At 53.0% G+C, this 27,220-nt stretch overlaps 1 protein-coding gene across 3 annotated transcripts; it reads left to right on the forward strand.

The window, feature by feature from the left end:
- The first annotated feature begins 684 nt into the window (after positions 1-684).
- Positions 685-26,425, forward strand: LOC111140964 (septin 8). 3 transcript variants are annotated; one of them, XM_022493241.1, is made up of 10 exons: positions 685-771; positions 12,113-12,233; positions 13,187-13,382; positions 13,722-13,908; positions 14,434-14,595; positions 15,162-15,258; positions 15,474-15,642; positions 15,850-15,982; positions 16,079-16,269; positions 25,080-26,425. In XM_022493241.1, the coding sequence occupies exons 1-10, from the start codon at positions 742-744 to the stop codon at positions 25,240-25,242; spliced, it is 1,449 nt and encodes a 482-aa protein (XP_022348949.1). In that variant the 5' UTR covers positions 685-741; the 3' UTR covers positions 25,243-26,425. The 3 variants fall into 3 exon arrangements, with proteins under 3 accessions (XP_022348949.1, XP_022348950.1, XP_022348951.1); XM_022493242.1 differs by lacking the exon at positions 25,080-26,425 and adding an exon at positions 18,538-21,428; XM_022493243.1 differs by lacking the exon at positions 25,080-26,425 and adding an exon at positions 18,724-21,428.
- The last annotated feature ends 795 nt before the right edge of the window (positions 26,426-27,220 follow it).

The raw sequence follows: 27,220 nt of genomic DNA on the forward strand, positions 1-27,220 counted from the left end.
AGCATCCTGCGCATTCCTTGCGCAAGAAGTCAACTTGCAGGAGCTGAAGGCTGGTCTCTTCCCGGGAAGGCCGCCAGGCCGGACTCGCGGGTCCCGCCCCGGGTCCCGCCCTGGCTCCGATCAGAGCATCAGGTGGGGCCCAGGGCACGGGCACACGAGGCTCAGGCGGCCTCTCCTGTCCCCGATGGGCAGCAAGTAGCCCGTCGACACTCTGGCCGGTGGTCCCAGCGCATTTGCAGGCTCCGACGGGGTGGAGGCGCCTTGGTGGGGGACCCCTAGGCGCTCGCAGTGCCCCATTCTCTTCGCCATGGAAGTGGCTTCCTAGCGAGTGGGGCCCTGTCACGACCATCCGGGCTTGGCCCCAGCTTCCCAGAGAGACGCGCACTGGCCCTTGGCCCCCCAGGCACTGCCCTCCCGGCCCCCAACTCGCGGACTACAAGTCCCAGCAGGCCCCGCAGCTTGCACCTCCCGCCTCGCAGCGGAGACCCCCGGCCGTCCAAGCCGGGCTCTGGCTGCGCTCGTGGCGGGGCCGGGCGGGGAGGCCGGTCCCGCGGGCGGGGGCGGGGGCGGGGGCGGCTCCGCGACTTCTCCCGCCGCCGCCGCCAAGGGGAGTTTCCAGGAAGTGGCCATATTGGATCCATTCAGCCGCAGCCGCCGGGGCGGAGCGCGTCCCGCAGCCGGCTGGTCCCCGTCGCGGCCCGGGTGCTCGCCCCGGCTCGCCCACCCGGTGCGGAGCTCGCTATGGCGGCCACTGACCTGGAACGCTTCTCGGTGAGGGCCCTGCTGGGCCGCGGCGCGCGCGGGAGACGCGGGGCGCGGGGCGCGGGGCGCGGGGAGGGGGCCGCCCTGCAGCTGGCCGGGGGCGCCAGGCGGGCTGTCAGCTCCAAGCGGCCGGGCCTCGACGCCGGGCTGGCTTGGGGACACCCGAGCGGGCTCTTCGCAGCGCTAGCCTGGGGTCCCGGGGCGTCGGGTGGGGGCGCCTTCTTTGGGCGCGCGAGATGTAGACCCCCTTCGCGGGAAGGAGCAAATAAATACCTGCCTGGTTCGGGCCAGGTGCTAGGACAGACTGTGGGGCCTCAGGAGCCGGAGCGGGGGGGGGGGTGGGATCCCGGATCCTCAGGACCCCCACATCTCCCTGGGTGTTTTTGCACTGCTGGGGAGAGTCCTAGTCGCGCAGGTGCTGTTGGATGGGCACAGCCTAGAGGATGAAGCCCAAAAGGATCCGCGGGAGTCCTTTAGATGAGCCCCGAATAGTTGCAGACTTGGATCCTGAAGACCTTGGGCCTGCTTTTTGCCTTTTTTAAACGCTCGTCTCCCATCCCCACTCCTCACCTAAGTGCCCAGATCCTGGGGGAGATTCCACGCAGGTCCCGCCTCAGTGATCCGGTCTGAAGCAGCCATTCCCCCGGGAACGAGCGATTCTAGATTCAGCCAAGTGGATGTTTGTTTGGGCCTCAGTCTGGGTTTGCCTTCTGCAGGACTACCGGCTCGGTGGTTCCTGCGGGGGGTCTCTGTGGGGCCGAGCCCACCAATAGCCAACTTCCTGAAGATGTTTATAATTCACCTGGGGGAGGGGAGCCCTTTGGGGATTGTGTCTGCCTGTCCCCTGGTGTCTAAGGCTGGATCTGGGTGTGTCTGGGAGGCCGGGCTGTGACAGTGAAGGGAGCTGTGTCCTCTTGCCAGCATGTGAGGCCCTGGTCGGGCGGGAAGAGGGGAGGGAGGGCCCGGGGCTGTTAGGGGGGCAGGGGGGAAATGTTGAATATGTGACTGATAAGAAATTGGTTCTGGGGCTAAATTAAGGAGCTAGGACTTATGTAATTAATGCTATAAATACTATCATCTGAATTTATGTATGTAAATTTACCCTTTAATCTGAAAATACATTTGTTGGTCTACTTTGGAAATATGCATAACTGAATCAGGAGCTTTTGGTTTCATAATTTCTAGACTGAGGTGTTTTATTCCCATTGAGGAGGGGGCTCTGTGTCAGTCAAGTAAGTTTAAATACAGGAGGAGCTGAATTAGGTTTACCTCACACCTGCACCGTAAATTGGAGTTTATGTACCCAAGGAGGGCAGTCACTGAATCCTAAGAGACCTGATTAGCTGAGGCCAAGAGATCAGTGAATGTTTGCGCATCTATGCATGCGTGTCTGTGTACATTTTCTGCGCCTAGCTGACCAGAAAGTTATGTCTGAGTCTTGTCTGTGGCCGGAGGTTGCTCTGACAGTTGGTTTTGCTGGTGGGAATGGTATGTAGAGTAACCAGAATCAGACTGCCCCATATGAATCCTAGACTACTACTTATTGGTCATGTGACCTTGAGCACGTTAGTTAACTCCTCAGTGTTCTTCTCTGTGTATTGGGATAAAAATAATACCTTCCTCCGAGGCTTATTGGATGGATTCAATAGGAGAATCCAGATGAGGTACTGGAGCAGTGTCTGGCATGTGGTAAGGATTCAGTAAATGATGCAGGATACCTAGTGCCTGAGTGAATGCGGACACTGGCCCTCTGTGTAAGAAGGCAGTGCAAGAGGAGTTACACAATATGCTCCCTGGGGCTTCCATCACTGCATGCCCAGAGATAGTTCTCAGACCCTGAGCCTCGTCACTGCATGCCCAGAGATGGTCCTCAGACCCTGAGCTGAGAGGCCTGATGGCACTGCCAGGAGGGGGGTGGCAAGGCCCTTATCCTCAGATTCCTGTGTTGGCATTTCTGTGAGGATCTGGGGTATTACTTCCTTGGTGGGGCAAGGCACAGAGAGGGGACTGACTCAGGTATGGTCATATGGCCTGAGCTCAGGGCCTTTCGTTACGGTGCCAGGTTAAGCTGGTTAGAGGGACGCCTTCCACAGTCTCCACGCTCTGAGCCATCAGCCTCCTTGGGAGGATTTGCATAGGGTTGAATTTGGGTGGAGACCTTGGGTGGAGTTTGGCCTGAATTTAGAAGTCTGGACTCCATTCTTCTCTCCTGGCTTGTCATCCTGGGAAAGTCATTTCTTTTTCTATCTTGCTATAAAATGGGCCCAACCATACTAATATTCTTCAAAGAGTTTGTGGAAGGTTAATTGCAGTCTACGGCATATTTAGGTGTCTCTCCAGCCTCAGGGTTGACTTTGGTGTTAAGCATTGGCCATGAGGCTATGATTTGATGGAGCTTTGGCAGGTCTACACTCCCTGCACGCCCCCCTCCACCCCGCCCCCCAGGCTTGCTTGGTGGTCAGGCAGCTGGCCTAAAAACTGTCCCACCCTGGAGCTTAGATGAGTATACAGAGTTGTACCTCGAGGTCAGTATGTGCTGGGTTCCTGTTCCCCACATAGCATGATGTAAATAGGCTTGGCAGTCTTTACATCTGGACTAGGCTCCACTCAACCTTACATCAGTCGTGGGGTTCGGGTTGACATCTTCTGGATGTGCATGTCTGGGACAGCCCTCTGAGGAGTTTCTGGTGCTTTTTGTCTTCCTTGAGCAGCCAGACTCCTGTGCACTCTTGCTGTCCTCTTCCACCCCCTACCAACTCCTTCGTGGGTCCCAGAGTTTCCTGCCCCCCCAGGGCCATCTCCTGTGTTTCTTCTGTCAGAATCTCATGGCGCAGGGTTCAAACTCCAAGGTGAGGGAGGCTTTAGAGCCAGGAGAAAGTGCAGCTGTGAGGGGGAGAGGGAAGAAGCGTGCAGCATGGCAGCGTCACGCCTGGCATTCCTCCCAGCCAGTCACCCACCCCCCCGCTGCCATCTCCGCTTTATCCCCAGCACCATCTGTCACTTCCGTTGTCACCCCTGTAATCTTGACACTTCCCCAAGAAGCAGGCTATCCAGGGAGTGCCTGTTCCCTCCCTAAAGCAAAAACTGGTGGTAGGAAGGGGTGTGTGGGAGGCAACTCTCTCGTGCAACAGGGATCTGTCATGGAGTGGTATCTCCCTGTCCTGTAAAAATGGCCAGGAACCGTCTTCCGGAGGCTTTTTGAGAGAGAGAGACAAGAGCTGAGCAAGGACATCTGTGAAGCTGTCAGTGCCTGCTGGTGTTGAGAGGTCGTAAGTGAGCACCACCTGCCAGGCTGCAGCTCTGCCCCGCCTCCCTCATGGGCATCATGCCTTGCTATGGCTGCCAGCTTTAGGGAGGTCTGCCTAGGATCTTGTTTGCAATGGGTCAGAGTGGGGAGGCTGGTGGGAAGGCGCTGGTGATCCAAGGGAACACGTGATAAGGGACTGACTAGGGTAGGAAAAGAGAAGGTGGCAAGAAGGAGCCTAATTACAGTGCTGATAAGATGGGAGAATGTATGGAGGCCAGGACCCCAGGCCCGACTGGATGTCAGGGAGGGCTCTGGATGTTTTGTGCCCATCAGATTGTTGATGCCAGTAGCTTGCAGTTGGGTGAGACTGCAGACGCTGGTCATTGGTAAGTTTAGGCCTGAGGAGCAGCCCTTGAGATGAGAAAGGGGGTGAAGCCCTCTGAGTTTTGGGCTCTAAGATGGGTGAGGTGGAGGTATGTATTTGGGGCATTAACTACCATGAATGTCTCTGTGGCTTGGGTCCAGCTACCAGAAGAAAGCAGCTGCAGGATGACAGAGCAAAGGGCCTGAGGGCTGGCTGGCCTCTGTGTCTCCCCTGCAGCCTCTCCAGCCTTTCTGCCCCGGCATTGCCAGCACAGGTCTTGGGATCCCCAGGCACAGCCCCCAAGGCACAAGCTTTCCCAGACAGCCAGATGTGGAACTGTGAAGGCAGGAGGGAGACGCATCTGGCTGGGGGGTGGGGATATTTTCCAAGGGCAGCATGCCATCACACTAGAGTCGGAATTCTTTGCTGGAACCATCTGTATCCTCAGGACTTACATGAGGAACCATGGCTGGGAAGAGGGAGTGGAAGATAGGGCAAGGGACATCTCGGTTGTATCTTTACTTTAATGGCCCTTTGTGGTCTTAGGGGAAATTAGATATTCTCCCCCTCAGGACATGTGGCTTCTAGGCAATTCTTGGTCCCTATCCTGGAAGCCATGTTAGAGCGGTAGAGGCAGGGGAGGAGGGAATAAGGACCTGTTTCAGATTGCTGGTGCCAGCTACTCTTTGGGGGGCCTCATGGGCTTGGGCCATCTGGGGCCCAGGATTCCAGAGAGGCTTTGGGTATGAATCCAAGTCCACATCCCAGACCTGGCTGTGGGGCAGTGTGTGAATCTGATACTTTTCCTGGGGCTGGGCTGAATGGGGCAAGCAGCAGAATTACAGTACCGCGGCCCTGAGCCTTCACTGGCCCATGCTGGTGCCCCTGCATTTTCCAACCCTTCCCAGCGCCGGCATCCGTCCTGGGACTGGAGAGGGGGAGGGTCACCTTCACTGCCCGCCTCTCCCCATTCTAGGGTAGAGTCTCATTCACTGTGGAACACACTCTGTTTCCTTGAGTGATGTCCAGACCTGCTGCAAAGCAGTGGGGACTGTCGCCGGAGTCCCTAAGCCAAGTGGGAAAGTATGAACACATGGGTTTCCAGTGTCTTCTGAGGCCCAGAGTGTCTTTGCTCCATGGTGGAAGGACTGCTCCTTCTCAGACAGCACCACAAAGCCCAAGAAAGTATTGTGTCCTAGGCGTGGGGTGAGCTGCTTGGACCTAGAGACCAGTAACTGTGCTTGGCTTCTTAAAAACCTTGTTTTGACAGGAGAAGTGTGAAACAAACTATCCTATATTGCTAAATGGCAGTCCTGGTTTTCTGTGTGCATGAAAAGGGAGGAAAGTGCCCAGTGGTAAGATAGGGAAGCAGAGAGAATGGGGTATAGGGGAAGGGGCGTGGGGTGGCCTTAGCCTCCTTTGGGTAGTTTTGCTCCTTAAGTCCCTTCACTTCCCAGGAGGGAGGAGGGGATGGTGGCCTTCTCCTGGGGCCTAGCTGCCATGGTGCCATCATGGTCACCGCACTGGTATACCATGCAGGTTGATCCCTGCTCGTGTCTTCTCCCCAGGTTTTTGGGTTTTTTGTTGCTGTGTTAGGAGAGAGACACTTTTGTTCACAGGTTCTTTCTTGATTATGGATAGGTGAATCCTGCCTCTGTCCTTCCCTCCTGGCCCGGGAGAGCAACATTCTCCCCCGCTCCCTCCCGCACACATCCTTTTGGTTATTTCCCGTAACCTTTGACCTGGGCTTTGAGACTTGCTGTAGATTCCTGGGATGTGAGCCTAAGCCTTTCCTGGGAAAATTCCTAGGATTCCTCTCAGACTGAAGGACAGTTGCGCTATGACCACGGGTTCTGGCCAACGGCCTCTGCTCTGGCTATTTAAGGCCCAGGCTGCTTAGAGCAGCTAGAGCTGGGGGTAGGGTGGTTTGTGCTAGGAACATGGGTGAAGAAGGCTCCCAGTGGGGCAATGACTCCAGGGTCCAGAGCTCAGCATTAATAGAGCTTCCCTAGGGCTGGGCCTCTTCTGAGGAGTGGGCTTCCTATTTGCCTGGCAGGTGTTCATACCAGTGGGTTCCAGGCCTGGGAGCATGGTGGAGAAGAGTTGTCTGAAGAACAAGGCCCTGGAGAACTCTTTGGAAGGCCTAGAGTGGGGAGTTGCTCTTTGTCCAGGATTCAGGAGCCAAACACCCGTACATTCGGGTACCATTTCTCTTTCCATCCTGATGACCAATGTCGTTCGGGACGTTTGACCTATTTACCCACACCTCCTTTGGCTCTGTTGGTTCAGACATTCAGTAGATTTCTAATTTCTAAAGGATAAAACCATATTTTTGTGTGGCTGAGCTATCAGGCATGGTATCTCCCCTAAACCCACCTCTCGTCTTGGTGAAAGGAGTAGCTCCTTTTGACTGGCAATCGGGGCTGGTCCAAAAGCTCAGACAGAGCATTTCCTGGTCAGGAAAATGACGTCCTAGTTATCCACTGGGCTGCATAACAGAATGCCATTCTCTACTTTGTTCTGGATGGCGGGCCTGAGCAGTTGTTATTTTTGTTGTTGACTTTGATGTGCCAAAGAAATGATGACACAGAAGCTTGGGGCCTGGCTCAGGAGCCAGAAGCTTGGGGCCTGGCTCAGGAGCCAAAAGCTTGTTAGTGATTAGAAAGGGGATAATGGCTCTGTGGAGTTGGCCATTGTGTGTGCAGAGCTCAGAGCTGCCAACTCTCTGATCTGGAGCTTTGAGGACAGTTAGACCCCCTGAGCCAGCACCCCAGGGACCAGAAGCTGGGCCTGCTCTTCAGCAGGGTGTGAGCTGAGCTGTCTAGCTGAAGGCTTCTTCTGTGGAGCTCTGTCCTGCTGGACTCTGAGCCCCAAGAGAGGAGACATGGGTGTGCTGTCCTTCCAGCTCACTCTCCTACCAGATGCGGTGTTGGGGATTGTCAGGACACGGACCGGGTACAACCGGGTGCAAACCCGGGTTGTGTTGGGCCCCATGGCATTCTCAATTTGTATTGGTGGCCAACCTTTTAAAAATTAGGGGGTTGCATGTAAAAAATCTAGATTTGTGGATTCTCTTGAAAAGTTCTTGGATTCAGCAGCATTGGGCCCTCATTCCCACAGTTGGCTGGAGTTGCAGCATCACAGTGGTTGTGGACCGAGCACAGGCTCTGCAGTTCCCCGGTGTTCCCACTTTTCCCTAGGGGACCCCACACTCAGCCAGGTCAGCAGGTCTTACAGCAGGCTGGGGAGTGATGTGGCTGGAAGCGGGGCCTTTGCTGTCATCCTGTCTCTGTTCAGATCCTGGCTTCACCCTTTTGAGCAGTTTGGTCGTGGGCAAGTTACTAAATCTTTTGGAGCCTCAGTTGTCCGTCTGTTTGATGGAGGTGAGACAGTGGGCCTACTTCACAGGGCTGATGCATGGACAAAATGACACTCAGCCCTATGTGGTAAGCCTGTGATAGCAGTCGGCTAGTGTTGTCCTTGTTATGACTCTACTTTTTCCTCTTCACCCATTCACATTACCTGCCTGGACTCTCTAGCCCTTTGAATTTAAACTGTGTTCTACTGAGCCCCTGAGGTCTGGGATCCGGTGTCCTCATTTTTTCCTTGGCAGCCATCCCAGTGCCCGGCACATGCAGCAGCTGGGCCCCGTGCGCGTGTGCCGAGTGACTGAATGACAGGGTATGGAGCCTTGGGAGAACGGAGGAGGCAGTGTGGCCAGGGGCTTGGGGCCAGGGCTTGGCTACTCTCAATTCCTGGCTCTGCCCGATTTGTTCTCTAAGCATCCATGCACCTCATTTTCCTTACCTGTAAAATGGGGATAGTAATGGTGTCTGCCACACAGGGTGGGAGGGACTATGTGGGAGCCTGTAAGCCACTTGGCTTAGTTCACACAGAGTGGACCAGGAGGTATTGGGTCATCATTTGACATCTCTTTCTATCTTTCTTTTTTTTTTAATTAAAGATTTTTATTTATTTATTTGACAGACAGAGATCACAAGTAGGCAGAGCAGCAGTTAGAGAAAGAGGGAAGCAGGCTCCCCGCTGAGCAGAGAGCCCGATGCGGGCTTGATCCCAGGACCCTGAGATCATGACCTAAGCCGAAGGCAGCAGCTTAACCCACTGAGCCACACAGGTGCCCGACATCTCTTCCTTTCTTTGGCTGTAAACACAGAGATGTTTTACTTTGTACACTCTTTCCTTCCTGTCCTTACTTTTCCTTGCTTTCTCTGTTCCTCAGCGAGTATCACTCTGGAAACCCTAGCAGTCAGGATGTTCTCATTTGCGAGTATGGGATAAGTCCACTCAGCCAGCTGAGGCAGTAAAGGGCAGGTGTGGCCAGGGATCCAGGGAAAAGCCCGGAGGTGGGGCGGAAACTAGCTTTTTCTCTTCTGTGGTTTTCCTGGCACCGCCATCCTGAGCAGGCTGCAGCCTGATGCTGGCTCCCCTCATGGTTGTAAGGGGGTCACGCAGGTTTAGTCTGGGTCACTTGCTTATCCCTGAGTCAGTCATGGGATCGTGCTGATTGGCTCAGGCTATTAGGACCCACCCTTAGACGGGGAGCTGAGGTCTTACCTGCACATCGCAGGGCTTTCCACAGGGTTGGCAGGCAGCTGTCGGGAGATCTGAAGTTTCTTTCAGAGTTGTGTTAGCTGAGACATGCTGGTGATGCTTTGGGGGCTGCTGCCTCCTCCGAGGCTGGGTTAGCAGAGACACCCCGTTCAGGCACCTTGGAGTGAGCGGTGCGCCTTGGATCCCATGTTGTTGATGCCAAATATAAGATAAGAGAGGTTGGCATTAGTGAGAGTCACAGCACAGTAGAGCTAGGAAGTCAGATCAGTCTCCCAAGACCAGAGAACACCAGTCTGTCCTCCTCAGGACCAGTGGCCCTTCTTCTGTGTTTGTGCATGTGTGTGTGCATGCATGCCCTCGAGATCGACCCTCCCGTGGGCCCTGAGGCTCCTGAGCAGGCATTGACTGCCCCAGGTCTGTGGTCCCTGGAGTGACAGAGTGCAGCCTGGGCAACAATCTGGCGACAAGCACCTCCTCAGACTCCACACACTTCTCCAGAGAGAGCTGGGAGTTGTGTGGGTGAAGGCAGCCGGGGCTAGCCGAGCAAGGATAGGTGGGCTTATGTGAGACCCCCCTCGTGCTGCTCTTAGCCTTAGGAGCCTGGACCTGTGAGAGAGTGGGGAAACTCAGAAATGGGATGGCTTCTGTTCCCGTGCAGGCCCTCTGTGGCCGAGTGCGCATGCGCGGTTTCCAGATGCCGCAGGCTGGGTGGGTTTTGGCGGCAGGCTACAGGATGTTGGATTGCATCCTGATTGTGTCACCCTTGGAAGAAGAGGATGAATAAACACAGAGCCTTCTCTGCAAGCACAGCACGCCTGAAATTTTGGAGATTTTCAATCTCGCCTGAAAAGAAAAACACTCTAGACTAACCGTTCTGTCCTCCATTTGATCCTGAAGCTGCGATGAGCAGGTGGAACTGGGACTGCACAATGCAGCTCTGTGTGAGGTGCACAGATGCCCCCGATGCCGCTGAAGGCAGCGTTCAGTGGCTTATAAATGGCGGCGTTGTGCGGCATGTTGGGCATGCTGGTGGGAGGGTGTGAAGAGCAGAGAGCCTGGCCTCCTCCAGCCTGCAGCCAGCCTCGAGGAACTCACGGAAGAGTTGGAGAACCAGGATGCATAAAGAAAGGACAATGCATAGTGGAAGGAAACAAGGTCACAGCCAAGGGAGGGGTGTGGGATGTAAGTATGGGCTTGGTTGGAGCAGGTGATGGGGAAAGGGAGAAAGAACTGTGGAGCTCGGATAAAGGGGTGGGTTGGAAGAATAAATTCAGAGTTAAACTGGCTGAGTCTGTGAGGAAGGCCTCAGACTGTGAAGGGCCTCGAATGCCATACTGGGGGTTTTGGACCTGACCCAGGACATCTTATGCTCTCTTTATTGTTTCTGATGTCGGCGCCAGTGAGAGGAAGCTGCCTTTGGGGCCTCTCTGTTGGGTTATGTTTGCAGTCCTTGGGGGAGCCTAGGCTTGAGTGGGGAGGTGGTAACATGATCCCCTGGGGATGGAGGAGATGGAGAAAGGAAGGGTCAGCTGTAAGAACAGAGGCTCTGTGGAGAGAGGGTTATCAGAGAGCAGGTGTTGGGGTAACCCTGACTTGTTGGAAGAGATTGTACAAGTGACCAGAGGGTGCACTTGGAGTCTAGGCTGCCAGCACACACACCTGGCCATCAGCAGTGAAAGGCTGCAGGGACTGAGCCAGGGTGTGGGGGGAGGGGAGAGGGACGGACATCATTAGTCAAGGAGGGCTGATTGAGTGTTTGCGCCAGAGGGTTGTGGTTGGGAGAAGAGAATGGACAGAGGGGTTCAGGCTGAGGCAACAGGCTGTGGCTACTTAGAAGTCAGGGCAGGCTCAGGAGCTGAGCAGATCCCTCTGTCGGAGGGCAGGCAGCCAGGGTCCACTGTCTGGTGTCCACATCAGCATGAGAGCTGCCACCGGTCCTGCTGATCAGTAGCTCCCAGGGCTGCCTTCAGTAGCTCCCAGGGCTGCCTTCATTTGGGCCCGTTTCCTCCCCTCTGGAGCTGTGGGATGGAACTCACACCCTTTGCCTTTCCCTGGCCATGGTCTTTCTACTGGGCAGCCAGGCCTGAGGGGGTCAGGAACAGAGCAGATCTGTTTCTGCCCAACATGGAACCGTCTGAGGCCTGCCCTCACGAGGGCTAACACTGGAAAGGCTGAGCCTGGGAACCTTCTCTTGGAAGACAGCATTCTGTCCCCATTCCCAGGGAAGTGGAGAAGTCATCTGCACAAATTGGAATCTGACTTTGACCCTCTGCTTCGGGTCCTGGTGGTTTCTTTTTATAGTGCTGTGGGCCAGCTCCAGTAGCCCCAGCTCACTCAGGACCCGCTGTCTATCTCTCTCCTGAGGCTGGGCCTCCATATTCTCATTCAGAATCCTCTGTCTAAACTACCAGGGCTGGAGTGGGGGTGGGAGGGTGGCATGAGCCAGAGCCTGGGAGTCCTTAGAGAGCACCACCGAGGCAGGAGGGGTGAGGCCTCAGTCACAGTGCCTCAGAGCCTAGCCCTGAGACCCTGAGGATGTGAGGGAGCACTGGCACTGTTAACAGGGACCATTTCTGCACTTGTTGCTTGGGTGCGTGGGGAGCAAGGGGTGCACGTAGAGAACCGTGAGCCCGGCCCATTGGTTGGGGGAGGGGGCCCTCTGACAGAGAACTAGTGTGAAGGGATCAGGCCAGGCCTGTCTCTGACTGAGTCCTGCTTTTCAGTCAGTGTGTCTGAGGTCTGGGAGGGAGCTGCGGGAACATACACGCTCTCTAGTCTTGGCCTCTTGAAATCTTTATTTAAGATCTGGGGACCGTCTGGGGCCTTCTCTTGGGCAGGAGGACAGGATAACCCTCAGGGGTTGCAACTAGGGTAGATGGTTCCCTGGGCCGTCCATGCTAGAAGCTGCCCCAGGCCCAGGCATCGCTTGCCAGCCCAGGCAGAAAGGAGGCAGGCGTGAAAGCCCTTTCCTGGAATTGGGCATCCTGGGGGGCACTGGGCTTCCTCTCTGGAAGCTTCTTCTGGAGTTGGAGCTCTGGTGCGCTCACACAGTGTACTGAGATTTGCTGAGAATTCAGATGGGGGGGTGTCACTGGGGTTTGGCCTTTCCCCACGTGGCCCCTGTTCCCCAGTGGGCTCACTGCCTTGCTCCGTTTCTCTGTTGGCAGAATGCAGAGCCAGAGCCTCGGAGCCTCTCCCTTGGGGGCCACGTGGGCTTCGACAGCCTCCCGGACCAGCTGGTCAGCAAGTCGGTCACACAGGGCTTCAGCTTTAACATCCTTTGTGTGGGTATGTGTCATGGTCTGGCCGGGGATGGCCTCAGATGGTGGGGGGGACAGGAGCCATCCAGGAGATGGGATGCTGCTGCCCTGTCCATCTGTGGAGCTACCATGGACCTCCCAGGCAGAGAGACTCTCTGGGGTCAGGGTGAGGCTTTGACTGGTGTCTTTGCCAGGGTCAAGGATAGGACTTGGGGGCCTGACTCACTTGAAGAGTAAACAAAATTAGACATGTGAATGTGCTTTGTAAACTCAGACTGTTTATCACAGTGGTATAGATTTGTGTATTTGTGTTAAAAACATTTGCTGTCCGTTCCTACTGTGTGTCAAGGACACTGAGGTAAATGAGACTCCCCTTCTATTACACTATAATGTGGTAAGAGTTCCAGCACGCATCTGAACAAATAGAGCCCTGAATGGGGAGGCTCCGGGAGGTTCCTTGAGCGTCAAGACCTTGGGCTCCCAGTGGGCACGAAGAACTCTGCCAGACCCTCCACAGGTGCCTACGCCCTGGCATCTGCTAGGCTGTTGGTGTGCCTCAGGGAGCAGCCTGTCCTGAGCCGGATAAAGCTAGATGGATCAGGAGGCCCCTGCTGGCTTCACACCCCAGCCCTGCTAGGCCCATGACCAGCCCGGGCCCAGGAAGGATGGTGTGCAGAGCAGGTGACTGGGCCCACTGAGGCCAGCAGAGCTACTGTCCAGTGGCTCTTACAGCTACCCTCATAGCCATAGCTTATGACTGAGTCAGCCTTCTGGCCCTTGCTTCCACACGTTATATTTGAGGTCACCTAGAAGGGACGACAGTTCCTGGGGGTGGGGACAGTGAGGCGTGGAGTTAGAGGCCTGCCCCCCTCTCTTATGTGGAGGCTGAGGATGCTTGAGCCCCAGCATCCTAGCCAACAGCCAGGGGTAGCCCCAGCTCCAGCCTTTGACACCCCCTCTCCTCCACTCCTTGCTCCCCAGGGGAGACTGGCATTGGCAAGTCCACACTGATGAACACGCTCTTCAACACGACCTTCGAGACTGAGGAAGCCAGTCATCATGAGGAGTGTGTGCGCCTGCGGCCCCAGACCTATGACCTTCAAGAGAGCAATGTGCACCTCAAGCTGACTATTGTGGACGCTGTGGGCTTCGGGGATCAGATCAATAAGGATGAGAGGCAAGAGGCGGGAAAGGCGGCCCGCCTAGGCTTTCCCCTCCCCCCCCTCCCCCCGCCATGGCAGCCTTGGTTCTAACACTCTGCCCCAGAGCTCTTCATTCCAAGCTGCCCCCATGTAAATCAGCCAGCCTCACAGCTCATGGGGGCCGGAGGAAGGCCTCTCCGGGAATACCTGAGGTCCTGAGGACCCCTTTAGAAGTTAGGAGACAGGGTTGGCCAGCTGTCCCCAGACAGGGACCCTCAGGCAGAAGCTGCTTGTCCTCACAGAGGAAAGGCTGGTGGGCAGCCCCACGCCCTGCAGCTCAGAGCCTGCCTCCTGGGTGATGGAGCTGTCTGTAGTTACAGGCCCATAGTCGACTACATCGATGCGCAGTTTGAAAACTACCTACAGGAGGAGCTGAAGATCCGCCGCTCCCTCTTCGACTACCATGACACGAGGATCCACGTCTGCCTCTACTTCATCACGCCCACAGGGCACTCCCTCAAGTCCCTGGATCTGGTGACCATGAAGAAGCTAGACAGCAAGGTATGCACCTTCCCACCCCACACTTGTACCCTGGGCTTCATGGTCCTCCCCGGAGTTGGGGGCTGTGGTGTGACTGCCCACTATGTTCCTGTCAGGGGCTCTGGTGCTTAGGGGCCTACAGATAGGCCCATGGGTTGGTCATCTTTCTATCTTCTCTTGCATTTGTCCCTTCTGCTCCAGTGGGCTCCCCTCACTCCGCTCTTTCTCTAGAGCTCTGTCTCCTGGGCCTGAGCCCCTTCCTCTTAGCTGAATTGATTTTTATTCTCAGGTCAAAGCTGAGTTTGCCCAGAGGACTGATTTTGGGGCTGAATGGTGGTTTGGGGGAACCACCATAAGAAGGAGCATAGGTGATTGTTACCGCTCATTAGAAAGCCCCCAGTGGCTGGATTTAGGCTGGGACTACCCATGGGAGCAGCTCCATCATCTCTCTGGCCTCCTGCCCTTCTGCCCAGGGATGGGGCCTGGGCAGGGCTGTCCACAGTCAGGGAGAACTAACCTGTTGCCCCTCTCCGCTGATCCTGACAGGTGAACATTATTCCCATCATTGCCAAGGCTGACACCATTTCCAAGAGTGAGCTCCACAAGTTCAAGATCAAGATCATGGGCGAGCTGGTCAGCAATGGGGTTCAGATCTACCAGTTTCCCACTGATGACGAGGCTGTTGCCGAGATTAACGCAGTCATGAATGTGAGCATTGGGCACTGGCTTCAGGACCAGAGGGCTTGGAGGCAGCACAGATCTGTGACACACAGCCCCAGAGACTCTGGTTTCCCAGGATTCCAGCCTTAGCTTCTCCAGGAAAGACAGATGGGCATCTGGGACCCAGCAGGCCCTATATCCTGTGGCCAGGAGATGGGAGGAATTGGGTATTGGGCTGGTGCTGAGCCTTCCCTGAGTTTAAGTTTCACAAGATAAGGATTCTGGGCAGGAGTAGAAACCTGGAGGAATAAGCAGAACAGATGCCAGGGCTTGGAAGCTTGGAAGAAAGCCAGATTTTCAGGTCCTGTGAGGGAGCCTCTGTTGGCCCCTGGGGAGCCCAAGGGCTGAAAGGACCCCTCGAACATGAGAAGAGGGGTGCAGGTTCAGCCTACTCCCCTATTTGGAGGCTCTAGGATACTTCTCCAAAAGAGAGCCAGGAAGTGAGCCCTGGCCAGGCCTTGTTTAGGTCTGGCCACCCCTCCCTGGGGCCCAGGACAGGGTATGTCCACTAGTCTGTCAGCCCAGTGCTGAGCCATCCTTGGGCTCCTTTCCAGGCACACTTGCCCTTTGCCGTGGTGGGCAGCACCGAGGAGGTGAAGGTGGGGAACAAGCTGGTCCGAGCACGGCAGTACCCTTGGGGTGTGGTGCAGGGTAAGTGTGGTGGGGAGAGCACATCTGCTTTCGGGGGCCCAGATGTAGTGCCCTGTCCTTCCTGCCCGCAACCTCTGTCCCGTGTCCTCCCTAGGACCATCTCTTGCCCGTCCTGCCTCTGGAGTCTGCCTGTAACACTTCGACCACTGTGTGTCCTTTCCTCCCGGTGGCTGTCTGCATGCCCACCTGATGGCCCACATGTCCTGTGCTTTCAGTGGAGAATGAGAACCACTGCGATTTTGTGAAGCTGAGGGAGATGCTGATCAGAGTGAACATGGAGGACCTCCGAGAGCAGACCCACAGTCGGCACTATGAGCTCTACCGGCGCTGCAAGCTGGAAGAGATGGGTTTCCAGGACAGCGATGGTGACAGCCAGCCCTTCAGGTGACAGCCTGATCCAGGAGGGAGCCTGTCTCCACAGCCATGCTGGCATCTATGCCTGGGGTCTCGTGAGCCAGGGAGAGAGGCTATGGGTCCCCAGCATTGCCATCACCCCCTGCCCCATGCCCACACGATCCCCCTTCTCTGGCTCTGCCCTACCCCAGCCTGCTGCTGTCCCACCCTTGGCCTCCTCTCTTCGGGTTTCTGCAGCCTGCAAGAGACCTACGAGGCCAAGCGCAAGGAGTTCCTGAGTGAGCTGCAGAGGAAGGAGGAAGAGATGAGGCAGATGTTTGTCAACAAAGTGAAGGAGACGGAGCTGGAGCTGAAGGAGAAGGAGAGGGAGGTGTGTGCGGGCTCGGGTTTGTGGTGAGCCAGGTGAGGGAGGGCAGGGACTGGCAGGGGCCCCATGAAGCCCGAGCTCCCCCACTTCTGCTCCCAGCTCCACGAGAAGTTTGAGCACCTCAAGCGGGTCCACCAGGAGGAGAAGCGCAAGGTGGAGGAAAAGCGGCGGGAACTGGAGGAGGAGACCAACGCCTTCAACCGCAGGAAGGCCGCGGTGGAGGCCCTGCAATCCCAGGCCTTGCATGCCACCTCCCAGCAGCCTCTGAGGAAGGACAAGGACAAGAAGAAGTAGGTGGTGGGCCCCTTGTCCCCCAGGCTCTTTTTCCCTCTGGGTGCCCACTCCATCCTACTCTTGGCGCCTTCGGTTGACTTTCGTTCTCACCCATGCTCGCCTGTTCACTGCTTAGCTCTCATTCCCCTCTGTGTTCCCACCTCATTCTTGCCTACCTGCCTTTCCTTCTCGCTGGTGAGCTAGAGATCTCAGGATACCAGGTATCTGTGCACTCTGTCTTGCACAAGTGACCCCTTGCTACCCCCCCACCTCTCCCTCTTCTCTCTCTCTCTTTCTCTTCTCTCTCTCTCTCTTTCTCCCTCTCTCTCCCCTTCTGCAGCCCCTTCAGAGCTAGGCTGGTGAAGACTGAGCCAAATGGGCAGGGTGTGGCCCCTGAGAGGGAGTAGAGGTCTCAGGGAAGGTCTTTCCAGCCCGGAGAGGGGCAGGGCCTGGGAATGTCAGCATTTCCAGATTCCAGAAGCTCCTGTGGTTTCTGCTTGGGCAGCTGTGGTGCATTCCCCCTCAGTCTCTGAGACAGTGGATATGGGACCCGTGTGGGCTGGTAGGTGCTGACGGAGGGCAGCAGACACTTGAGTCCCAGCAGCACTGACCCCTTGGGCAGTATGCTCACTGCCTGGTGGAAGGAAGGACAGCAGCTCCCTGGAGGGGCTCTGGGGATCCTGTGCCATAGACGGGCTGCCCTTCAAGTTAGATTTGGTGAGAAAAGGACTGGGGAGGGCAAGGAGGCTTTTCCCAGCCTCCAGGAGTGCAGTCAAGTTCTTGGCCAGGTGGGGGCAACTCTGAGTCATTTCTCCTTGGCTTTTTTTGGAGGCTCTTTCCACACTCTAAGCTAGAGTTTAGATGCCCTGGCTCCTGGGGATCTCCTTCCTCTACCTCAGTTCATTCAGCATCCCGCACTGCATCACACTGTGGAATCTCGTCCATCCCTGCTTCCCTATGTCCCTGGCCTGTGTCAGGTACCCTCTCTCTTGTCAAGTGAGGAACAAAGCAAGTGATTCCATTTTTATCATCCTTGGGCTCCTTGGACCCCCATTTCTTCTTGGAATGTTTGGGAACATGTGTGTCCAGGCCCTCCTTTCCTTGCCCTGTGGTTAAGGCCGTGCAGCGCATAGGAAGCTTTTGGCTCTGCGATGCTGCCTTGTGGCCTTGGCACTCTCCCCACCTCTAACACTGTACTCCCCTTCCCAGCATGCACCCACCCACCCACACCCCCACACCCACACCCACAGGGTCTGTCTTACTGTCACTCCAGCCCCATCACATGCACAGACTCAGGCATGTATCTACCAACACACACAGCCCCTAGGACACACAAGCACAGAGGCATAGACACATCTAAGGAAAAGAAACTTCTGACCTCCCTGGGGGAGGCCAGGGGGGACAAAGCCAGACATTTGGGAATTGAATGCTAGTTCTTATGCCTAAGGCCTGTCCTCTGCTTTGGGATAGACCCTCCTCCTTTCTGTAGTCTCCCTCATCTTGCTCATTGGTGCCCTCCCCACCCTATCTGCAGGTACTCCTGCCAGAGATGGTCCCCTGCCTGTCCCCAGGGAGGACACTAGCCCACATTCCCCTCTGCTCTGTGAATTTGCTCCCTGCTTTGCATTTGTTTCCAGCCTCGGCCCTATGTCCAGCCCTTGGCTTGGTGTGGCTGGGGACTGTGAATTGGAATCCATGTGGGTTTTAAACGAGTGCCTCAGAAATCTGGTTTCTCCTAGAAAGGGGTGTGTGGGTCTGTGTCCCAGGTGTTGGCACCTAACAAGACTTTGTCCTGCTCCCCGCCTCCAGGGCCCAGGCCATCTGGTTTCAGAAAAGGCAGGTAGAGTCTACTAGGAAATAAGTTATGGAAAACCCCCTCAGAACGGAAGACAAGGACCTGTGGCCAGGTCAGGGCCAGGGGGAGGAGTGTAGGCTGGCTGCACTCTGTATCAGCAGAGCCCTCAGGGTGGGCATCCATCCCCATGTCAGGTCTGGGAGACAGGTGTTCTCTGCTTGCTGGACATGCCAGAAAGCTTCAGTCAGTTTGGCCCCTGGGAGAGACCCTGTGCTCCCATGCTGGCCTTGCACGGGCCAGGAGTAGTCTAGGTAAGATGGCTAGGAGCGCTCCTTCCTCCTGTCCTGGTCAGGGAAAGGGGGTTGGCGCAAAGTGCATTGGAGGTGGTGGTGGTGGGTTGTTTTTCATGGCCATTTAGTTGAATTGCTTTGATGGGTTATGTGTGGTCTTCAAATTTTAATCCGTTTTTGCAAAATTACTTCCCAATCAGATCTTGACCCTCAGCCTGGGATGCCACAAACTGAAGCGAATTCTCTGCTTTGCTCGTCACAAATGCCAAACTGACTGCCCTTTCCCAGCGTCCAACTTGCTGTCTTTTGTTTCTGTTTGATTTGGTCGTCTGCGTAGCTTTTAATGTGTCTGTTTTTGTTTTGTTTGTTTTATTTTTATTTTTCAGTTAACGCACGCACAGACTTACATGTCAAGAGCGGACTTTAGACTTTCATGTGTTAAGTTGCTTGAGTTACACCTTGTGACCCTTCTTCTCCCATAACATGGTGTGAGGACGGACTGGGAGCTGGTACAGACTCCAGTGTTTACAGCCTTGCTTTGTCCCTTGCCCCCACCTGCTGGCTGCCCTGGGCCTGGCGGGCCACCCCTCTCTATGCAAACACGTCAAAGCCATGAATGCTGGAATCCAAAACTGACAAGGTTTATTTTTTTCAGAGCCAGTGGCTGGTCTTCCATTTACAGTGTCACTATTCCTTGACGGAGCAGTTAAGGGCCACTCTCGCGAAGGCCCGAGCCGGCGATGCTTGGCCTAATTGTTCAGCGTCAAGATGGCAGCTGACGCGGCGCCCTAGGTGTGGCCGTGTGGTCTGGTATACGTGCTGCAAAATTCACCCGATTCCCCTTCATTTTAATTTTTCTAACCTAGAGCTTCATTTCAATAATAACTTTTAGGATACTTCTAAATTTTTATTTTGGCACAAGCGTAAAGACTGATAATACCCTCTCCCATTATTTTCATAAGTAACCCAGATTCCCTGATTTTTAAGAACTAAAAATATCTCTAAACCTTTCTTATGTATACAGCATCCCTATAATATTTAGGGAGAGGTGGGCAATAAACGTCCTGTAATGACAGTGTTTGGAATTTCTTTATGGCTGGAAGTGGATCATGAACAAGACCACGTCCAGTGTTTTTAACGCGAATGTAAATGGAACAGCAGCCCAAGCCGCTGTCTGTGTGCTCCAGAGGTGCTACCTGGAAACAGGGACCAACTCCACATGTGTGTTAAGTGTTTGACTCCAGCTAAGACCGCCCCCCCCCCCGACCAATCCTGAATGTTCCCAATGCAGAGGACTCAGCTGGGAAAGGTTTTTAATCTCAAGGTCATTGTTTTCTGTTTTCCTGGCTGAGTCACAAGGAAAGAGATGAAGGTGTCTGATGTGTGTGGACAATTTCAGAAAATGCTACCAGCAAGGGAGCTTTCCCCTCTCCACTGCATTCTTCAGGGGATCATTTTAAGAAAGTACTAGCAACATTGATTCTACTCTGTTCCTGTTGGTTTGTGAGCCAGTGGGAGTGTCAGGGCTGGGAATATGGTGTGATGAAATAGGAGATGAAAAATGAGTAGCTCAAAGATCTCATTCATTGTTAATGGGCCACTGTGCTGGGTACAGGCTCCCTGGAGTAACCCACATCCCTACCCTCAAGGGGCTCACAGTCGAGAACACTCCCTAGTCGGAAGTCTTGGGAAGTTGTGCTAATTTATTGTTGGATTGGTTGGTTGTTTTCCCTTGTCCTCCATCCTCCTTCCTGTCACTGTTTCCCCCTTTCTGCCTTGGCCCTCTTTATTGATTTCCAGGACCAAGTCCTGGCTTCATGCTGTGCTTCTGAGATGGGGCTCCATTCAGAATGGGGAGGAGGGGTGAGCTCTGTGTGTCCATAGAGGCCCAGTAGGAAAAAGGAAGCCCTTTCCTCCTCACCAGGAGCAGAGCAGGTTTATGAACGCCTGGAGTGAAACTCTCGCATGTCCTGCCATGACTAGGGGTGGATCCAGATTTTGAAGGGCTTCATTGTGGCCATTCAAAAGGCAAATCGGCCTGTACCTAAGGCCCATGTGGGCTGCAAGTGACTTGGCTTTAGGGGGATTGTATGTCTGAGAGGTCTGCAGTTGGGTTGAAGTGTGACCTTTAAGATAGCCTCCGTCAGCTAACACATTTCTGAAGATGAGGCTCAGTGACCCAGCGGATTCACTGGGTATATAAGAAATGGAGACTCCTGGTTTGTGGGGCAATCTGGGGACGCTGAGTGGACATTTCTGCCACCCATCTACCACAGTCTGTGGGCTGCACCCCAGGCACACTGGAATGCCAGGATTGTGGCTGGTTACTGGCCTGCGGGTACGGGGCTTCCCAGCATCTCTGGGGAGACCTGTCACTGTTAAATATTCTGGGGTCTGAGATGCTCCCACAGGTCCCATTGGCTTTAGGGAGCCTGACTGCCCATCTCTCTCTTTGCTGCTTGTGTTTGGAACTTTATCATCTTTAGCTGAGACCAAATTAGTCCTGGGAGCACAAGGTGAGCTTAAAACGTGCTATCATTTAACAAGCTCCCCAGCCCGGGATGTGAGCCCTGTCTGTGGGATCTGATGTGCCACTCCTTTTCAGAATCCTCTTTTAGCATTATTGGAGCTGTCAGCGGGCTTATGCTGGCATTTACTATCATGTCTTTCATAAGCCAAGTTGATTTGGGGGTAGAATCATGTAATTTATTGTCCAGACTGAGACTTTGCAGAGTAAAAGGAGGTCCTGTTAATAATTATGCCAGATCGACAGGTGTAAGCTGGAATGGCCTAAGACACACCAGGCTGTACGGTGACCCCGGTGATGGGTAACCTGAGCCTAGGTGGTTTGTAACTGTGCAGACTGACTGCATATATGTTTCTGTATGTCTGTGTGTGGATGCTCATTAAGTGGGGCTCCTATTGCTGGGTAAGAGGCCCCAGAGAGGTGTGGCTTGCTCCTTTGTTATGTTAACAAGCTTTTCTAAAACTGCTTCACTTGTTAATTCATTTATTCCTTCATACATTGACTGTTTTTGTTCTTTTCCATTCACTTTGTACTCTTTTTTTTTCCCATTAAATTTTGCATTTATTTTGAGTTTTTGTGGTGTCTTTTTTGGGCAATAGCTTTTCTGATTTAACACATTTCCTAGCCTATTAATCTGCTACAACTCTGGTAAAATACAGCTTGTCTTTTCTGTGAACTTTGTGGGGTTGATCAGCTTCTATAGGAGCTATGTTTTAATAGTGACTCCTGCTCTGGGCATCTGTGAAAGGCTCTGGAAGGGGTATGGGATAGAGGAAAAAGTTAGGGAGGAGAAGACACAGCCTGTGGTCCAGGCATCTTCGATGGGCGATTGGGTGTAGGACCAGGAGAGTGCAAACACTGCCTTTTCAGAGTTTATATCCTTGTGCAGTAAGCTTGACGCAGGACAACTAACATTTGAGTTCTTGTGGTATATCAGCCATTGCTCTAAGTTGCATTATGTGCATTAATTCTTTTCATCCTCATAATAATCCTATGATAAAGTATTGTTTTCCCCATTTCATAGGTAAGGCACAGAGAGGTAAAGTAACTACCCAAGGTCACACAGCTAATAACTAGGGGAATTGGGATTTGAATGTTGGTAGTCTATATCCTTAATTCTGGAGCTATAGCTCCTCCGTGGCAACCCAGTGGGATGACAGAAGAACAGTGAAAATGTAGCCAAAATTCAAGTGTGCAGTTTGGCAGGGTGGGTTGGTGGACTTGAGTCAGTTTTGTCGAGGTGGGATGCCCTTTCTGGGTGACTATTTGGTTGAGGAAGGGCAGACTGGTGGTTGAGGGAAGTGATGACATCTTGTAGATCCACTTGTTGAGGAGCTTTCTCTGTTGGGCACTAGATTCATCTCAGGGAAGACCAAAATGAGGAGAGGGAGACTAAGAGCAGGGAGCTGACAGCCCAGCAGGGAGACTTGTGTGCAGACATTGCTAATGAAAGTCCCGCTCAACTCTGCCTGCAGGGAGACAGGTAGCAGGGAAGCAAAGTGTTTACCGAGCTTTGAAGGATAGAGATTCTCCAGAAACCAGGGGAGAGAAAGGCCTCATTGGTGGAGGGAACAGCACTGCACAGCTCACCCATCTGGGGGAAGTACTTATTTGGACAAGAATTTAAAAGGCGCATGCTGCTCACCTACCCTGCTCTCAGCCCATCTGCCCAAGTCTCCACACAGCTCCATTTTCTGCATCCACAGTCCCTCACCAGCCCCTGCCCTTCTGGAGATGGGGACAAGAGCGAGACAAATTGTGTGCATATTTCTCCCACCACAATGATCCCCAATCTCGGATCTGAGGTGGGAAAGGAGTTCCTGAAGGAAAAAAGGGGAGAGTAGGATGGGACCTGGAGTCCCAAGCGTGCTTGAACAGCGTAACAACTTTTCTTAAACTCACAAGTGCACTTTGCTTTCCGGAAGAGGAATATGGCTTCCTGGGAGGTGGAGCTGTAGCGCTTATCCCAGTCCAGGGCTCACAGGTTGGCCTTCTCTTTTTTCTCATTTGCTCTGATTGAAAGATTAGCCCTGAGGACCCAGTTTACACCCAGAGCTATCCGATTAAGAGACTCTGCAGTTCCTCCAAGTCAGAGACAGCCTGAGGTGGGGTGAGCCCACAGGGTGAACCTGTATTTCCCCAGCCGGTGCCAATCCCAGTGCAAGGAAGGAGGCGGAGGGGGTCGTGGCCCCAGTGGGAGTTGCCCTGAGCAGCGTGCTGCCCCCAACGCCACCCCCCCATCACTGCCAGACTGTAGCAGGTTGTTGCCAGGACCCAGGAGATGATGTTCCAGGTATACTGGACTCTTAAGTCCACATCCATGGTATCAGATCCACTGAAAATAAGATTCTGACGAGGTTGAAAGGAATTCAAGTTTATTTTTACAAAAGCTCCAACAAGCAAATCTGTGTGGAGAAAAGGTAGAGATTCGCACAGACACTAGTACAGTTTATCTGGTCTCTGGCCACTCTGCACCTACGAGCAGTCCCCATGGCTTAGCGCATTTACAAAAAACTGCTCAGGGTGGAAAGACTTCACAAATGACTGGTAAAAACGTGGTTCAGTCACTCCTATCCTCCACACTACCGACAGGGCTCTAGCTGGCAGAGACGGCCGTCTAGGGAACGGCTCTTGGTGTCACTGTCAGACAGCAGTGGGCCTCTCCCTCTCAGCTGTGCTCGGAAGCTCCTCCCAGCAGCACCAGGGCTGCGCAGACGCAGCCTCAGAAGCTGCTCATCTGAACCCAAAGCTCTCTGAGCTGTGTTCCCCCTTTGGGGGTCGGTGGCTGAGATCATTCTTTCACACAAAATTCCTCTAATTAAGCTAATAGACAACTTTCAGAGTAACAGGAAAAAATATATTTTAAGCTTGATCAAATTACTGTACATTAAACAAAGCATCCTTTATGATCTAGTTTTTGTAAGAGAATACCTAAGTCAGGGCCAAGTCAGGGGAAATGCACCTGGAGAGATGGTCCCATTTTTGCAATGATGGGCAGGGTCACTGGGACTTGAACTGCTAGGTTTGTGCTTGGTACAAACCTGGGGAGCTGGAAGAACCTGGCCAGCTCTGGCTGGTAGAGCAGCAAGAACTGGTCAGTAAGAACCAGCCCCACTCTTCAGACCCAAGCAAGGCCCACCACTGTCTTGACTCCAGCTCCCTGAGGGACCCATACTAGCCCTTGCTGCAGAAGGAAAACTGAGCGGCACTATGATTCTTCATTCCTAAAACCAAGCAGTGGCTTGGTTTTTTAGACTACCCTTCCCACCAGTGACCATGACCTGCCTTTTTTCTCTTTATTGCCTTCTAAAGACTCAGGAACTTTTTCTCAGTTGCTTTCAGTGTCTTCTTCCTGCCTTGTCACACGATCCATAAAGCCTAGAAGTCAGAAGAGTCCCAGCAAGAAGGGGTTGCCATTAGGCTCTAAAGGATACTAAGGTTAGGGGCACAGAGGCTGGCAAGCGGAACAGAAAGTATCTGAGCTGGAGTACACACTTCCCAGATGCTGCTTTACCAGTCCTTTGCAGGGGCTCAACTGCTCAGTACTGACCTGTAATTAAAATAGAGTCTTCATCTTTGAAACAGAACCATTTTACATTCTAAGTCAAATTTTGAGTGCTAAAATATTAGCATAGAGCAACTTCAGGAAGGTCTAACCACTCAACTTAAGGGCATTAACCCCATCTCAGGGACATCCACCTCCACCTTAGTAAAGTTGTCGTTAGTCTAACTGTACATTCCATCTTACCCTGTCCATCCTCAGGGATTCTAACCCTTCCATGCCTGCCTCATGGAACCCCCATACCCGGTCCCATATAGTCCTATAAAGGGTGGGGGTTTGAAATTTAACCTCTCCCATATTAAGCTCAGGGTGGCCTCTTCCTGAGCTGTGCATGTCCCCCTGACCTCACCCCATCCCCTTAACCTCAAGGGCTGCCACTGAGACGAAGCTCTTCTTACTGTCAGAGAAACCCACTATCTGGTCCAGTAAAGGAAACATATCCCATACTTATCCAGAGTGCATACCAAGTGTGCAAAGCCTAGGCCTTAGGGAGACTCTTCATAGAGTCACTACAGCCAGAGCATCTTCTGGAGCCCACAGGGGCCAAGAAGAGTGATGCTACCATTTTGGGGGCAGAGTGCGTCAGCTACATGGGCAAAGTGGAGAGCCTGGTCTGGGGCAAAGTTGATGTCTACCTGTGCTTTCTTTAGCAGATCAGATATAGGAGTACACCAGTCGGGCATGAGCCTCTCCAGCTCTAAGGTGATGATGACCAAGGCGAGTGTGGAACCCTTGAACTGCAGCAGCTGGTGGCCCGCCATACAGTGCTGCAGCTGCCTGGTCAGGGACGCGACGTGGAGGGAAGGATTCCTCTGAGGCAGCAGCTCCACCACGTGGGGCCAGCCCACGACCACCAGGGTGTGGAACTAGAGACCGTGGTTTTTAATGTTAGAACATAAAACCCCTGACCTTTCATAGATAAATGACCAAAAGTGCAAACAATGTCAATTTCCATCAGGGAACATCAAATGTTGCCCCACCCTTTTCACCCCCATCCAGGGCCCCCCAAGGGACTTGAGGCTTAATGCTCATTTTGTGACCAAGCTCAGCTTCACCCTTGGAGAGAAAAGACAATCTGCTTAGTTACATGGTCATTATGAGTTTCAAGTACTTAGATGACAATGTTTCCATTCTGAAAAACAGAAGCATACTATTCAAGATTAAGGTAGCAGGAAAGTTACTTGTATCTGTTTGACATGAGAAGAAACTGCAACTTGGCAACCTTGGCCAGTTTTCATAATGAAACAGCCCTTAGTGATTTAATCTTCATGCTTCATAACAGACCAAACCCCATGACATTTCCACATAGCATAATTTTGCCTTACTAACAGAATCATATCCTTAAGGATGACCATTATTCCCGAACTAAAAAAATACCAACTAATATGACATTTTTTAAGTGCCAGATCAATATGGTCTAAAGCCTCAATAAGGATTGTGTGTAGGTAAATAAAGACAGCTAAGTGAATGTGTGTAAAGTGTAGCAAAACCAGACAGCTTTTTATGTACAGTATTCATAGAATGGAAAGCTCAATATTTTTGCAGTGTGTATTTAAAAGAGAAACTCACCACAATAGTGCCGTCTAAAAATCTTTATAAAGTTAATTTAATGTCTTCTACAAGTGGGAGTCTGGTGGAACTGTGTTGGATTTAAGATACATTTTCACTCTTGCATATGTCGTGAGCCTTGTGGGTCACCTCCCCGTGGTGCATGCGCAAGGGCGTGTGCCCGCCTCTGCTTGGCCATCCTACGTTGTGAACAGCTGTTCCAAAGGTACAGATGAGTCTAGGCTGGACTCAGCCAACATCTGGTACTCACTGTGGTCAAGAAGTCCAGTAGCGTCACAATACAGAGGTCCCAGTGCAGTTTGTCCAAGATAGCCAGCTCCGTCCTCAGCAGCTCATTCGGGGTATAGCCAGAGCCCTAGTGCTTTAAAGAAGTCTTTTCCTTGTGGAAGTAACTGTAAAAAGAAAATAAAGAGGCCAAAGCCCTGTATCATGTCATGGTAACTTGTTTTCTTATCTGTGGGAGCTGGGCCCTAGTGGACCCTAGTGGAGTTGTCTTTTGGTGACCTGCCACAGAAAACGCCACAGGAAAACCAAGTCAGATCTTGGCCATGTGGTTATGACAACAGGCCGTGAGTGTCACATGCTTGCCCTCTGGTAGCAGGTTTTTTATTTTCATTCCAGTGGAGTTAACATACCGTGTTATGTTAATCTCAGGTGTACAGTATAGTGCTTTAATGCCAACAGGTCTTGATCCCCAAATGTGCTCCAGCTCATACCCAAAGGTGCTTTTGAGGGTGGGGCTATTCAGCCACAGCAACCTACCCACGGTTTTCGTTCCTGTCATTCCTGTGTCTGATTCCTACCATGATTACTTGTCCTAGAGAGGAAAAGTATGTCTTTGAGCTTCCTGGTCTACACCAGACAGGCTCATTCACAAAACCTCCCATGGTTTTGTCAACCCATAGGTGCAACCACATTTCCTTCAACCTTGATTTAAGGCAGTTCTTTTCTGGAAAAATGATGACTTTTTCCCAGAAGGACTAGTAAGCCTTGTCCATGAGTCCATTCAAGTACAGGTGCTCCAAAGACTATTTTCCTTTTTTAGGTAAACAAAGTATTACCATAGCTTCCACAAATGCTTCTTTTAAGGTTCATTTACTTGAATTTTAGTTGGACAGAAGCAACTTTGGGGGAGCACAATTATATTCTAAAGGACAGGGGTTCAAGGCATTTTTATAGAAGGTTTGGAAATGGATACACATGTGATTCTTTTTTTTTCTGACCC

Source organism: Enhydra lutris, unplaced genomic scaffold (assembly GCF_002288905.1).
Source record: "Enhydra lutris kenyoni isolate GAN:26980312 unplaced genomic scaffold, ASM228890v2 scaffoldscaffold5, whole genome shotgun sequence".
Taxonomy (NCBI): Eukaryota; Metazoa; Chordata; class Mammalia; order Carnivora; family Mustelidae; genus Enhydra; species Enhydra lutris.

Excerpts from the sequence above, each read along its gene's own strand:
- LOC111140964 (XM_022493241.1), top strand. The coding sequence starts at position 742 with ATGGCGGCCACTGACCTGGAACGCTTCTCG. Across the intron at positions 12,234-13,186 it reads CTTTAACATCCTTTGTGTGG|GGGAGACTGGCATTGGCAAG; the intron begins GTATGTGTCATG and ends CTTGCTCCCCAG. Across the intron at positions 15,259-15,473 it reads CCCTTGGGGTGTGGTGCAGG|TGGAGAATGAGAACCACTGC; the intron begins GTAAGTGTGGTG and ends CTGTGCTTTCAG.